Source organism: Sphaeramia orbicularis, chromosome 9 (genome assembly GCF_902148855.1).
Source record: "Sphaeramia orbicularis chromosome 9, fSphaOr1.1, whole genome shotgun sequence".
Taxonomy (NCBI): Eukaryota; Metazoa; Chordata; class Actinopteri; order Kurtiformes; family Apogonidae; genus Sphaeramia; species Sphaeramia orbicularis.
The window spans coordinates 5,354,421-5,368,736 of record NC_043965.1 but is presented as its reverse complement, the minus strand read 5'-3'; the positions used below and the strand labels follow the sequence as shown (position 1 = coordinate 5,368,736).

The 14,316-nt window shown below is 37.2% G+C and overlaps 1 protein-coding gene across 1 annotated transcript in view; it reads left to right on the top strand.

Moving 5' to 3' along the window:
- The window catches only part of fras1 (Fraser extracellular matrix complex subunit 1), a 1,008,712-nt gene that overhangs the window by 364,212 nt on the left and 630,184 nt on the right, over positions 1-14,316 (top strand). Inside the window, exon 13 of the mRNA XM_030143455.1 lies at positions 6,021-6,167. Within this exon, the coding sequence (XP_029999315.1) occupies positions 6,021-6,167 (147 nt within the window). The remainder of the gene's footprint in view (positions 1-6,020; positions 6,168-14,316) is intronic.

Genomic DNA, 14,316 nt, shown 5'->3' with positions numbered 1-14,316 from the left:
ACGGTCTATAAGAATAAAAGCTAAATATTGTTTATATACTTCAGGAAAAAAGCATGTCATATTCCTTAACCCTTTCATGCACAGTGGTCAGTACAGCTATTTTACAGCTGTTCTCTTGTATATTCACAGATTTTGTTGTTTTATTTGTTTAGCAACCAACACAGTGGACACTTATGCACCATCTAATACACTGCAGTTCATACCATTACTGTAACTTTGCTGTTCTGGATAAACCTCATCTGTAGTAACATATTTCAGTGTGAATCAGCTGTTAATTATTATTACACTATAATTAACATTTTTTAAAATGTTTTTTTGCACATTGAGTGTGTAATAACTAGTATTATAGTATGTTAAAATGTGAGAAAACATCAGATTAGCAGCATTAAAAATATTTTTATTTCATAGTTTTCACACAGTATGTTGCTTCAAAAATGAAACACATGGTGTCCAGCTGAGTGGACATGTTTTTAACTTCTTGAAAAATTGGTTTATAAAAAAAAATGTTCAATCACGTTTTTTTTTTTTTTTGTTGTTGCTTTTTTTGCCTAAAGAGGAATAAATACACTCAGAAAAAAATCTTGATTAAGGTTCTCATAATTCATGCATGTAAGGGTTAATGATTGATTTATTGAACCACTGAATACAGTCCAGGCAATGACATTTATGGAGCAGAACTGAAGAAATTCAACAGAGAAATTCAAAAAAATAAATGGATCTGAAGAGGGGCAGTTTAAAAGAAATGGGCATTTCTGAGTTTGCATCACTGACAAGATGACGTGAGATTTCAGCGGAGCTGCAGCGTCACAGCATGGGCAAACAGACAGCCTTCGGACAGGATGTGGAAAAGGGCAATTAACTGACAATTAATAATTTAATCAAGCAAATTCTTATTGACAGTTAATTGATAGTCAATTAATTGTTTACATCCCTGCAACTCACCATATATTTTTATTAGTAACTACTACTAGAATAATAGTTTGCTATACTATGTTGCAAATAAACGTTAATTTTAGACGACATTTAGTCTATATAATGTATATTATTATGGATGGAGGCAGTAAATCCAGGTGTAGATTACTGCACAAAGTGAGAATTTGATTTTCCTTGGTCAGGATATGTACAGACAGTCCAGCATGGATTTCCAAGGCTGACAATTAATACTGAACAAACAAGAACTGAAACTATGAATTATGAAAGAGCTGCAGCATCTGAAACTGACCACAATGAACATCTGACAGATAAACAGAACCACAGTGCTTCAGCTTCAAAGTTCGTCATGTCTTTTATGTATTGTGATTGTCACTGTCAACTCACCATATATTTTTTATTAGTATTTATAAATATTTTTTATATATTACTGGAAATTTCAGGCGACCCCATTTGAATTCAAGGCGACCCCAAGGTTGAAAAACACTGGTCTAGATGCTTCTGCTCTAAGGAATAAAGTGATGAAAGAAACAAAAACTTTTAAGAAAAGTTTCAGACCTCAGAAATATCCCCAAAAAAGATTTGTTTCAACTGTCTTAATGTGACAAAAAATTCTTGAATGGGCAGTGGCTCAGTTTGCAGACTGTTCAAACAGAAGCAGGATCTTCTTCTGCCACTTTTGCCTTTTGTTTCCAGCAGTGAAGACGAACCTTAAGTGCTGCCATCCACCATCACCTGCATCTAATTCATCTGCCTCACATAAACTCTGTATGACTCGCTTCCCGCAAACTGGTTATGAGAATAAGTTTGGCTGAATATTCCACAAAAGGGGCAAAGGAGGGAGCTTCCCCTGAGGTATTATTTGCTGACAAAGTCCTGAGAGGAGTCGGATGGCAACGGAAAAAAGATGCAGAATCTTCTGTTTCATTGCCTAGTTTTTACTTCCACGCACCACGAAAGCTTCCCATCACCATTATCTGCCTGTGCTTCATCTGCAAACTCTGAAAAAATGAAATCCTTAAATAGAAAACTATAATGCACATTCACAAACATCACAGTCAGTGTTATGTAAACAGGATATGCAAAATATTCAGCTGAGAATAAGTCATGTTTGTCCTTGAATTTCTGATATTCTCGAATTTAACCAAATTCCAAAATGCAAAAACAAGCCTCTAGTCTGTGAGTTTGGTTGAAAAGGTGTCTTTAAATTAGCATAAAAGTGTAGAAATGGAAGAAAATGGAAAAATGGAAAGCCATAATTGAACAGGAAATGGTGATTTCAGTGCAAGAGGCCTCTTTTTATGCTTTTTTAACACGTTCAGTGCCATGGGCCGATTAAATCGGCTTTACGAAAACAACCTGTAAAGTGCCACGGGCCGATCAGATCGGCTTTGGAGAACACGCCACATTTGTGTACAAACAAACCATCCACCCCCATTTCTTTCTCACATTTCGATGACGTTCTTTCTGTGTCCCCCTTTTGAGACCAAGCAGACGGGAATTTGAGGTCACGCGACCGAATAATATTTTTATATCTTTTTAATGTTTCTTATTCTCCGGTGTTTCATCAGAGGGAGCCCTCCATGCCGGGGGGCGGCTGTGGACTCCGGGGGCTGTGGCGCCTTCTCTCACTGGGGTCCGCTCCTTTCTGGTGGGTGGGGGTCCCAGTTGGCCCTCTCCCACTAGTTGGGATGCGGGGCTGTGTTGCTGGTGCCTGGTCGCCGGGGTCGGCGACTGCCTCCTGGTGCGGATGGCTCCCTGAGACAGCGCCTCCTAAACTGATGTTTTACTTTTACTTGTACATTTTTGTTCTGGTCTACCCGTGCTCAGTCAGTCTTCTTAAGTATGTGTGAGCTTGTGGGTTTGCATGTATATGTGTGTGTGTGTGTGCGCGTGTGCGGGTGAGTGGGTGGGTGTGGGTGGGGGGCGGTACTGATTTTTAAACTGATATGTAAAGCACTTTGTGCTACAGTTTTTAATGTATGAAAATATAAATAAAGATTATTATTATTATTATTATTATTATTATTATTATTATTATTATTATAAATTATGCAAATTACGATCAATAATGAATCGGCTGTGTCCGGTGCGTTTTGGATCTAATCAGCAATCGGTCGGATATTACCGAGCGGTTTCCTGCAGGATTCTTCAAATATTATAAAAACGATGCGAAATACTGAAAAACGGCCAAATTCTGTGGCACTTTTAAGGCTTATTAGCCCCTTAACTGTCTGGCACTTAAAGAGTTAAAGACTTTTATTATTTCACAGGATACTAGGGTGGCTAAATGCTATGCTTTTATTGTATTGTTTATTTGGGCAATGACAACAAAGCGTCCGTGAATCTGTTCGTCTGTTTGTCCATCCACTTTTACTCATTACTTTTTAGAGCAAATTCCTACACTTCTTTACCAAACATGCTTATTGTTTAGTTTTTCATCCAATCTATTCAAGGGTATCTTTTATTAGTATCTATTATTTTTCATTTTGCACCATTATTGCGCTGATATTAACCTACATGGATGGAACAATAACTCATAGAAAAGACGAGTCCTTGGTGTTAAGAGTATTGTTTATCACATATAATGGTTGCAGCACATAAAGGCAACAGAAAACAGGCAATAAATGGAGAATCGACGGAGACTATTTATTGAGAGGAGACATTGTGAAGATTAGTTTCAGTAGAAATACCTTTTACTGTAGATACTTTATTTGCACAAGTATCTACACTTCTACTGGGGTTCGGAATGCGTGACTTCAGCTTTTCTTGAAATTCCTTTTTTTTTTTTTTGACAGTACAGGGCTTCAGACTTCACTCCACCATCCAACATCTCGGTGTGTTTTCTGTGAGCCTCCATCACCCACAGGCTTCAGAATTCGATTTGGTGTTGGCTGCAGACGGAGTTTTGACCCATTCAAGGACTCTGACGACCGCGAAGAGTTATTTAAAGGAGTCGTATGTAGGATTGTGGCCGAACCTGGTACTGCGATCCAAGGTTATAATAGTTTTGGATTTTTCATTCTAGTTTAGTTTTATTTAGTTTTGACTTTTTTTTCTCTAATTCAGTTAGTTTTTTAATTTGTTCTTAGAGCAGGTTTGCTAGTTTATATTAGTTTTCATTTTTTTTTGTAAATGCTTAGTTTTAGTTTAGTTTTAGTATTAATTTTAGTTTTGTCGTATCTTTTATCTTCTTCTTAGTCGTATTCAAATAAATCCCAGACAGGACTCCGTTGCTTTCTCCCAACTTTAGTCTCCATTTTTCCAGGTAGAGTGGGAACGAGAAGACGACTGAACGACAGGTGACAAGAAGTGACAGACTGTGAAGTGTCGTATGGTACCGGTAGCTAAAATTGCTAGAGCGAAATAAATTGCTTTCGTATCAATCCAATGTTGACAAAGACGAAAACGAAGGGAATTTTATTCATCATTTTTATCTGTTTTAGTTAGTTTTATAAACACACAATACAGTTTCAGTTAGTTATCTTTTTTTTCTTTTAATTATAGTTTTTATTTATTTCAGTTAACAAAAATGTTTTTTCAATTCTAGTTTTCGTCATTTCGTTAGTTTTCGTTAACAATAATAACCTTGCTGCAATCACATTGTTTGTTTGATTGCTTATTTATTTATTACCTCCGCCAAGTGTAACGACGTTATGTTTTCATCGGGGTTTGTCGGTCTGTTTGTTTGTTTGTTGGTTGGTTTGTTTGTCTGTTAGCAAGGAAACTCAAAAAGTTCTGGACCGATTTGGATGAAAATTTCAGGAAATGTTAATACTGGCACGAGGAACAAATTATTAAATTTTGGTGGTGATGGGGTGGGGGGGTGGGGGGGGTGCTTGTTTGTTTGTCTGTCTGTTAGCAAGATAACTCAAAAAGTTATGGATGGATTTGGATGAAATTTTCATAAAATATTGATACTGGCACAAGGAACAAATGATAACATTTTGGTGGTGATCGGGGGGCGGTTTTGATAAAAATTTTCAGGAAATGTTGACAATGGCACAAGGAACAAATGATTAAATTTTGGTGGTGATAGGGCGGGGACTGATCTGCCTTGGCGGAGGTCTGCGCTCTCTGAGTGCTTTTCTAGTTTATTTATTTATTTATTTATTTCGAATTTGCATTAAAACCAAACATCAAAAGGATTATATAAAAGAAAGTCCAACATTTGAAAACAAGGTTATTATAATTAACGAAAACTAACGAAATGACAAAAACTAGAATTGTAAAAGCATTTTCGTGAACTGAAATGAATAAAAACTATAATTAAAAGAAAAAAATGATAACTAACTGAAACTGTATTGTGTGTTTACAAAACTAACTAAAATGTCTAAAAAATTACTGAAAAAATTCCCTTCGTTTTCGTCTTCGTCAATGTCGGATTGATGTAAAAATCGATTTATTTCCCTCAAGCAATTTTAGCTGCTGGCACCATATGATATTTTACGGTCCGTCACTTCTCATCACTTGTGGTTTCCAGTCGTCTTCTGGTCCCCACTCTACCTGGAAACATGAGACTAAAGTTAGGAGAAAGCAGCAGAGTCCTGTCTGGGATTTATTTGAATTCGACGGTGAAGAAGAGAAAATATATTAAAAAAAAATAAAACTAAACTAAAACAAAGCATTTAGAAAATAACAAACACTAATAAAAACTAGCAAATCTGCTCTAAAAACTAATTAAAACTAACTGAATTAGAGAAAAAAAGTCAGAACTAAATAAAACTAAACTAGGATGAAAAATCCAAAACTATTATAACCTTGTTCGAAAAGGAGTGGGATGAAGTTTAATTTATAATCTCCCACCCCCTTACCCCGTCCTTCAACCTACCCTGTTTTCCCGCACAAAACCTAAAGGATAGATTGTCCATTTTGCAGCAGAAATTTGTGATGTTAAAATGTCACCAGCCAAAAAAGGTTGGGAACCACTGCGTTAATATCGGGTGACATTTAGGGCCATTTTATAATTACTTGGAACATAATTCTTGCATACAGCCCTTTAAGCTCTTGCAGAGGAGGAGGAAATGAATTTGTGTAGTGACTGACAGTGTGTTTGTGCGTCTCCTCCTCCTCCTCCTCCTCATCCACAGCCTGCCGGTCCTCCTGTTCCTCCTGTTCCAGTCGATGGGATTGTGGGTCTTGTGGCGCTCAGCTGCCCCTGCTGAGCCCCGACGGCGCCCAGTGTTTGACCTCCTGCCCTCCTGGTTCTTACCAACACGACCACGCACACTGTCGCAGTAAGTATGAACCTGCCTTCTGGGAGTCTGCAGAAACTATGAGGACAGGACGACCCCAGTGACAGCTGGAGACATAAAGATGTGACCGGAAAACTTACTGTGAAAGATTTATTTCAGCAGACCTTAAAGCATCTCACATTTTATATCTTATTCTCGTATTATGTCTGATATGAAGGCATGAGATGAGCCTAAAAATAAGGCTCAAATGCATAATTTGGTTTAAGAGATCACATTTATTCGTTTGCCTTTGTTTTTTTCCCAAATTTCTTCTGTGCTGGCCATATTACCACACGAATGTTCTATTTTTCACTCACATAATGTAAAAAGTAAAGGTTACACAGTTGCTATATTGCACTTTTATGTAATTTTCTTTCTGTTCTAGTATGTTACTCAAGGTTTATTAAATCATAAGTAGCCTAAAAGCTGACAGAACAGTAGTAAAAAGAACCATTATGGAAATAATACACCATTACAATCCGATTTGTTGTTTTTAAAGCAAGTTAAAAAACAATCAAATGCTGTTTATCTAGTTCAATAAAAGGCAGCAGGGTTAGTTAGCATAAAGTTCAAATTAAGATAATAGTGGTATATATACAAATTTACATGTGTACAGAATAGAATAGAATAGAATAGAATAGAATAGAATAGAATAGAATGCCTTTATTGTCACAATACACATGCACAATGAGATTTAAGAGCAGCTCCTTCAGTGCAAACATGTACATAGAATGAACAGCATAAAAACATAATTCCAATAATAACTAAATAAATAAATAAATAGAATAGAATAGAACAGAGTAGATCTTTGTCATTGTTACAAGACCAATGCAAATCTGTTTAGCAGTAAACACTTAAAGTGCAAAAAGACTTCATTAAAATATCACAAAGTACTGAGAAATGTTGGTAATCTACAAAAATGGCAGAGATAAAATGTTAAGTATACAAATACTACTAAAATATTACTAGTCACTACTAAAATATACCAAAAGGTGACTGTATACCACAGATAAGCATTACGTACAGGCAGTTTTTTTTTTTTTTTTTTTTTTTGCTTAATTCAAGCAAAAAGAAAAAAATCTGCCAATGGAACAAGTGAAAATTATCTTGGTAAGATTTCATGAAATAAGATTTTCAAGATCTATTGTTGAAAAATAAGTTCTTATATCTCACTGAAAAATTACTCTTTTGGTGATTCTGTCTTATTTTAAGAGTGATGACATATTTGGACTAGAAATGAGAAAAATACACTTGGTAATGCTGCGTTCCAGGCCGGTTTTTAAGCCCGTAAGTCACGACTTCAAACCACGACTCTCGACTTTGTAATGTTCCAGGGAAGTCATGCCAAAATGCCTGAGGAAAAGGAATTGTGGGAGCTAGATGTAAACAAACCAGCATGGTGGATGTTCATGTACAGTCATTTCTGGCCCAGAAGTTCTTGCTCTTTGCTTATTTGAGGGAAACAGAGGAGGAAAAACAGCGCACAAGCCAAGAGAAGCTGTTCTACCTTTTATGTTGCATTATTTGGATATTTGGATACATATTTGGTATTAATTTATTCTTGTCCTAATGCTAGAGCGGCTGCTGATTATGCAGAACATTTGCGGATAAATAACGTTAGAGCAACACCTTTTTTAATAAACAATTTGGCGTAAACACCGCATCCATGGGGGCCGCCATTGTTGTTTGATGGGCTACGTAACATCAGAGCTCAGAACTGGGAGTACATCGATCTAGTGCCCCCCCCCCCCCCCCCCCCCCCCCCCCCCCCCCCCCCTGCTCTCAGGTCAGCGGATCAGCTGTAGCCTGTGGCTCCAAAAACTAAAAAGAAGCTTAAGACCGTGGCTTTTCTGTTGTTGCCCCAAAGCTGTGGACTCAGTTGTCCTTAGATGTTAGACAGGCTCAGTCTCTGCCTGTCTTTAAATCACATCTAAAAACACACCTTTTTTCATTGGCTTTTAATCAATGAGTGACATGTTTCCTTTTTTATATTTTTTATGCTGTTTTTATCAGATTTTAATTTGTCTTTGTTTTTATGATGGTTGTATTTTGTTGTTCTTAGCCCGCTTTGCACCCTGTGTTACCACTGTTTTTACTTACTTATTTACTTATTTAATCCCTTGTTTTATGTTTCGTGTACAGCAGTTTGGCCTGTTGTAAAGTTCTTAAAGTGCATTATAAATAAAGTTGGTATGGTATGGTAGTACGAGTTCACGGGTGGGAAGTAGGGATGTAACGATATGAAAATTTCATATCATGGTTATTGTGACCCAAATGATCACAGTTATCATTATTATCGTGGTATTGTTGAAATTGTGCTCAAAATGTTCAAAAAGTACTAATACACACACTGAAATAATTTAACCAAGTTGCATTAAAAAAAAAAAAAAGAAAAAAACCAACAAAAAAAAAAACATGCAATGATTGGTACAATGTACTCTCTGTTGCAGAAACATTGAAGTATAAACCCTTAGTGGTCTCAGCCAATTTTGGCCATTTTTCAGTACTTTTGATTTTGCCTTTATTTACTATAGAAACAAATGTTTACTATACCCATGTTTGGTATCTGTTTTTCAGCACAACTTCATCTATATCATCTGTCTATTATTTTTTCATTTTAACCTACTATATCAATACAAAAGGCCAGAAAACACAAAAAAATATATAAAATCCGATTTGAAAAATGTACAGTACAGGCCAAAAGTTTGGACACACCTTCTCATTCTTTGCATTTTCTTTATTTTCATGACTATTTACATTGTAGATTCTCACTGAAGGCATCAAAACTATGAATGAACACATGTGGAATTATGTACTTAACAAAAAAGTGTGAAATAACTGAAAACATCTCTTATATTCTAGTCTCTTCAAAGTAGCCACCCTTAGCTCTGATGACTGTTTTGCACACTCTTGCCATTCTCTTGATGAGCATCAAGAGGTAGTCACCTGAAATGGTTTCCTAACAGTCTTGAAGAAGTTCCCAGAGATGCTTAGCACTTGTTGGCCCTTTTGCCTTCACTCTGCGGTCCAGCTCACCCCAAACCATCTCGATTGGGTTCAGGTCCGGTGACTGTGGAGGCCAGGTCATCTGGCGCAGCACTCCATCACTCTCCTTCTTGGTCAAATATCCCTCACACAGCCTGGAGGTGTGTTTGGGGTCATTGTCCTGTTGAAACATAAATGATGGTCCAACTAAACGCAGACCGGATGGAATGGCATGTCACTTCAGGATGCTGTGGTAGCCATGCTGATTCAGGTTGCCTTCAATCTTGAATAAATCCCCAACAGCGTCACCAGCAAAGCACCCCCACACCATCACACCTCCCCCTCCATGCTTCACGGTGGGAACCAGGCATGTAGCATCCATCCGTTCACCTTTTCTGCGTCGCACAAAGACACGGCGGTTGGATCCAAAGATCTCAAATTTGGACTCATCAGACCAAAGCACAGATTTCCACTGGTCTAATGTCCATTCCTTGGGTTTCTTGGCCCAAATAAATCTCTTGTGTTTGTTGCCTCTCCTGAGCAGTGGTTTCCTAGCAGCTGTTTGACCATGAAGGCCTGATTCACGCAGTCTCCTCTTAACAGTTGTTGTAGAGATGTGTCTGCTGCTAGAGCTCTGTGTGGTATTCATCTGGTCTCTAATCTGAGCTGCTGTTAATTTGCGATTTCTGAGGCTGGTGACTCAGATGAACTTATCTTCAGCATCAGAGGTGACTCTTGGTCTTCCTTTCCTGGGGCGGTCCTCATGTGAGCCAGTTTCGTTGGAGCGCTTGATGGTTTTTGCGACTGCACTTGGGGACACATTCAAAGTTTTTGAAATTTTCTAGACTGACTGACCTTCATTTCTTAAAGTAATGATGGCCACTCGTTTGTCTTTACTTAGCTGATTGGTTCTCGCCATAATATGCATTCTAACAGTTGTCCAATAGGGCTGTCAGCTGTGCATCAACCTGACTTCTGCACAACACAACTGATGGTCCCAACCCCATCAATAAGGCAAGAAATTCCACGAAGTAACCCTGACAAGGCACAGCTATGAAGTGAAAACCATTTCAGGTGACTACCTCTTGATGCTCATCAAGAGAATGCCAGGGGTGTGCAAGGCAGTAATCAGAGCTAAGGGTGGCTACTTTGAAGAAACTAGAATATAAGATATGTTTTCAGTTATTTCACACTTTTTTGTAAAGTGCATAATTCCACATGTGTTCATTCATAGTTTTGATGCCTTCAGTGAGAATCTACAATGTAAATAGTCATGAAAATAAAGAAAATGCGAAGAATGAGAAGGTGTGTCCAAACTTTTGGCCTGTACTGTATATAATTTATTGCATAAATAACACAAAGATGCTTAATGAACCTTTTTAAAGACTTTAAAAATGAATATTGGTTCCAAATATTAGGCATATAAATTAAAATTGTAATAAATTAAAACTATACTCAAATATTTGACATAAAAGCATAGCTTTACATAGGCGTTTTCTCTGGAAAAGTGTGCTAACCAAACATGGTTATCATGATAAGTAGAATTTAAACGGTAATACTAACCGTTGACAATTTTACCGCGGTTTATTGTTATACCGGTAATCGTTACATCCTTAGTGGGAAGTCACGGGTTTGACTGCCATTCCAGTGCATTTTCACCGGCAGACGGTTGGAAAAACACAAGTTACGGGTGGCTTGGAACGCAATATAAGATGTAGATTTTTTTTGCAGTGCATTTCCCTCTTCCATCACACCTGGTTCAATTAAAGATCAGCTCATCATCAAGCTCCGCAGAGGACTGATAACGATGTAATGGCTTCCAGATGTGTTGGAAGAGGGAAATATCTAAAACGTGTAGGATACCGACCCTCGAGGACCGAATTTGAATACCTCTGGTCTAAAATCTCCCGCTGGTGCCACTTGTGTCTTATGGATCTGGGACATTATCATCCCAAAGAAGACCACTCCCATCCTGTTTGTCACTCGTCCGCACATATATAAAGTGAACTTCTCTTTCTTGAATCAGAATCCTAATAACTTCCAGCTGACTTGAGGGTAAAAGTGCATGTAGAGTTCAGCAGACGTGTGTTGTGGATGCTTCCGTGAAGCGGTTATCAGAATAAGTCTTGCTGAATACGTTATGAAGTGATGAAGGAAGGAGGTCTCTGGGGCCCGTTGTCAGTATTGTGACTTTGCTGAATGAGTCCCAGGTAGGAGCCAAAGAACGCTATTATCCGAAGGCACAGCACCAATGAAATGTGCTCCTGAACTCAACATACTCTGGAACTTCTTGCTTTGTGTTTCCATTCCTGAACAACTACTGCTGAGTTTTGGCTCCATCTCCCAATGTATCAGTGTTTTCTGTAAGAGTTAAGGAAGTTTTACTGTCTTTCAAAGCAAATAGTCTTCACTTTTCATTGTATTTTTTATTATTTTCTCCTGTTTTGTTTTATTTTCAGGTTCCAGTCCTTCACATTATTCTGTTATTTCCAAAGACTTTAAAAAGAAAATGAGCAGAAACCAATTAGCTCTTTAAAACTGATTTGGAATTGGAAATGAAATTGAGTTAAATGACGACATTTTCAAAGTTCTTTGTTTTTTTTTTTTTTTTCTTACTTCGCTGAGCTGAAGCTGAGTGTGTTTTATCATCAACGCATTAAGCCGAGAGCTCTCTACCTCCTGTCAATCACTTCACTACCCAAAAGAAGTAAATGAAAGCAAATCAGTCTTATGAAAACAAAAAAAACTATATTGAAAATCCGTTTCTTATTTGGGTTGGTTTTCTGGGCGAGCTTTATTCTACATTTATAAGTGAATGGAACGATGTCTGCACACAACCGCAGTTATCATTTTCTTCCAGTCTGTGTTCAAATGAAAATAACAGGCTGGTTTATTTGCTGGTAAGAAGCTGATAAGGTATCCTGTTGTTGCGGTTGTACCTTCAGGTCGTTAAACAGGAGCTGTTGTATGTGTCAAACCGACTTCTGTAGTCTCTTCATTCTTAGATGGAGGAAGACAATGACAATATGTATACAGAGACGCTGTAACCCTTAGTACTTTTGCATTTCTAAAAGTTTGGTGTGGTTTATTTCATGGTTCAGTGTGAGTTCAGCACAACAGGGAAAGCAATATTTAAGATCTAGTTTCAGGCGGATTTTCAAGGGTGTTTCAGTTGGTTTTGTATAGTATTGACAGTGGTGGAGTGGTCCCTGGAGAAGTGGGTATACTCAAATTTTTTTTTTTTTTTTATAAAGTAGTTCAGAAAAAAACACTCTGTTTTAGAAAAATTGACATGTAAGACTACTCTTATTTAGTTTACCCAAATATCCGTCAGTAGTATTTGCTCACTATTATAAAATTATCATGGCTTGATCAGGGGCAGTTTGTAGGTTTTACTGGACACACAAGTAATTATTTGAAGAGAATGGTTGAATTGTTGAGTCTGTATGACTGTACTGCCATGAGCATTTTGTTGTGTATAATTCAGTTACTGCATTATGTATTTGTTGTGGTTTGTTGCTAAAATTTGGAAAATAGTATTGTTTGATTCTTGTATCAAGTTATCAAGTTTTTCGGAAAACAGTGTCTCATAAACTCAGAAAAACAGAGTTGTTTTTCCAATGGAAAAGCTTTTATCACTGACTCACTTTCATAAACTCTAAAAGTTGTTTCTTGATGGTTCTCATCCCATCTGGCCACTTTAGGCCCTTTGGTGTTATTTTTCCTCACTATCGTAGCCCAGTAGTGTGACTCACTACTCCCTCTAGTGGCCACATAAATCCCCTGGTCCGTCACTGGAAATATACTCAGTTCATATCTCTTCAATTCAATACACTGGTGTCTTTGGCAGAACTTTATAGCTCTTTACTCTCATGCAGGGGGTGTTAAAATAGGTGTTACAGTGTCATAAGTTCCAGTTTGTTCTACATAATGCTGTGTATTTCCCTCTGAGCCACCGTAGATTGTAAAGCCTGTAAGCAGTAAAATAACAACAATGAACATGCCAATGTATGTTTATTTATTTATTTATTTGTACATCACAATCAGCAAGAAAAAAAAATGTAAAAAAAACAATTTTCATGCAAGTAAAACCATTGTGCAGGAGAGGATAGATGCCAAAAAAGGCTTATGCAAATACCTCCCAGGAATAAAACAATACACAGGGGGAAAAAATAAATAAATAAATAAAAACACTATATAACTGAAATAATTATCTAAAGTAAGAAAAAATACAAATACAAATCGAATGAAAGAAGCCTTACATTTTTTCATAAATTAGAGTCCTTTTCAAAATGCAAAATCAATAATATTTTTATAGGAGCGCTTCATTTTGATCCACTTTGGCTATATTTAAATATTAAACGCCCTATCCCAAACCGTCTCTAAAATAGCCGTGGAAATATCCTTACAACAGCTACAGCCAGGTAGCACTTTTCCAACTAGCAGCTTTGATAACTTCATCATAAAAGTAAGAAGCTCAAACTTTTTTCATTTTGTGCTGCATCATGCACTTAAAGCTGCAGGAGGGGAAAAAAAAAAAAAAAAAAAAACAGCAGAATTTTAAAATACACATCTTCCCTGTGAAGCTCTCTCCTGGTCCAAATTAAAAGACTAAAAAATGAAGAAAGATGAACCAGACACTGTTTCAAGAGAAGCCAGACAATCGAGCCAAGTCTGACTGGCCTTATTTAACCCCCATATGTCATGGGCGTATGTTCCCTTATGCATTAAATACTTAATTTCCACATTCTGAGGACTTCTTGCGCATGTATTTATTATATCCCTGACATTAGGGACAGCAGTGGAAAAATAGTTTTTTTGCTAATACTGGCACATTTACAGAAATGTTCAATAACACTGGTCAACAACAAATTTATTGTTTAAGTTTTTTGAGCTGATTTAGGATAATTTTGGTGTGCTGAATCCAAAAATCACATTCATTTTGCTCAATCAGGTCATTGTTCTAAGCTACGGGTGGATCAAATTGGAGGCTAACCTGAGTTGTTTTGAATTTTTTATGAATTTTCGAAAATTGCTCAATGATGACAGATAGGAAAATTGTAGATTTTGTGACCTTGCTGTGACCTTGAACTTTGTCCTACTTGGCCCAAAATTTAATGGGTTGGTCCCAGGGCCTAGGCCTATCTGTGGGGAAGCACTTTATTGC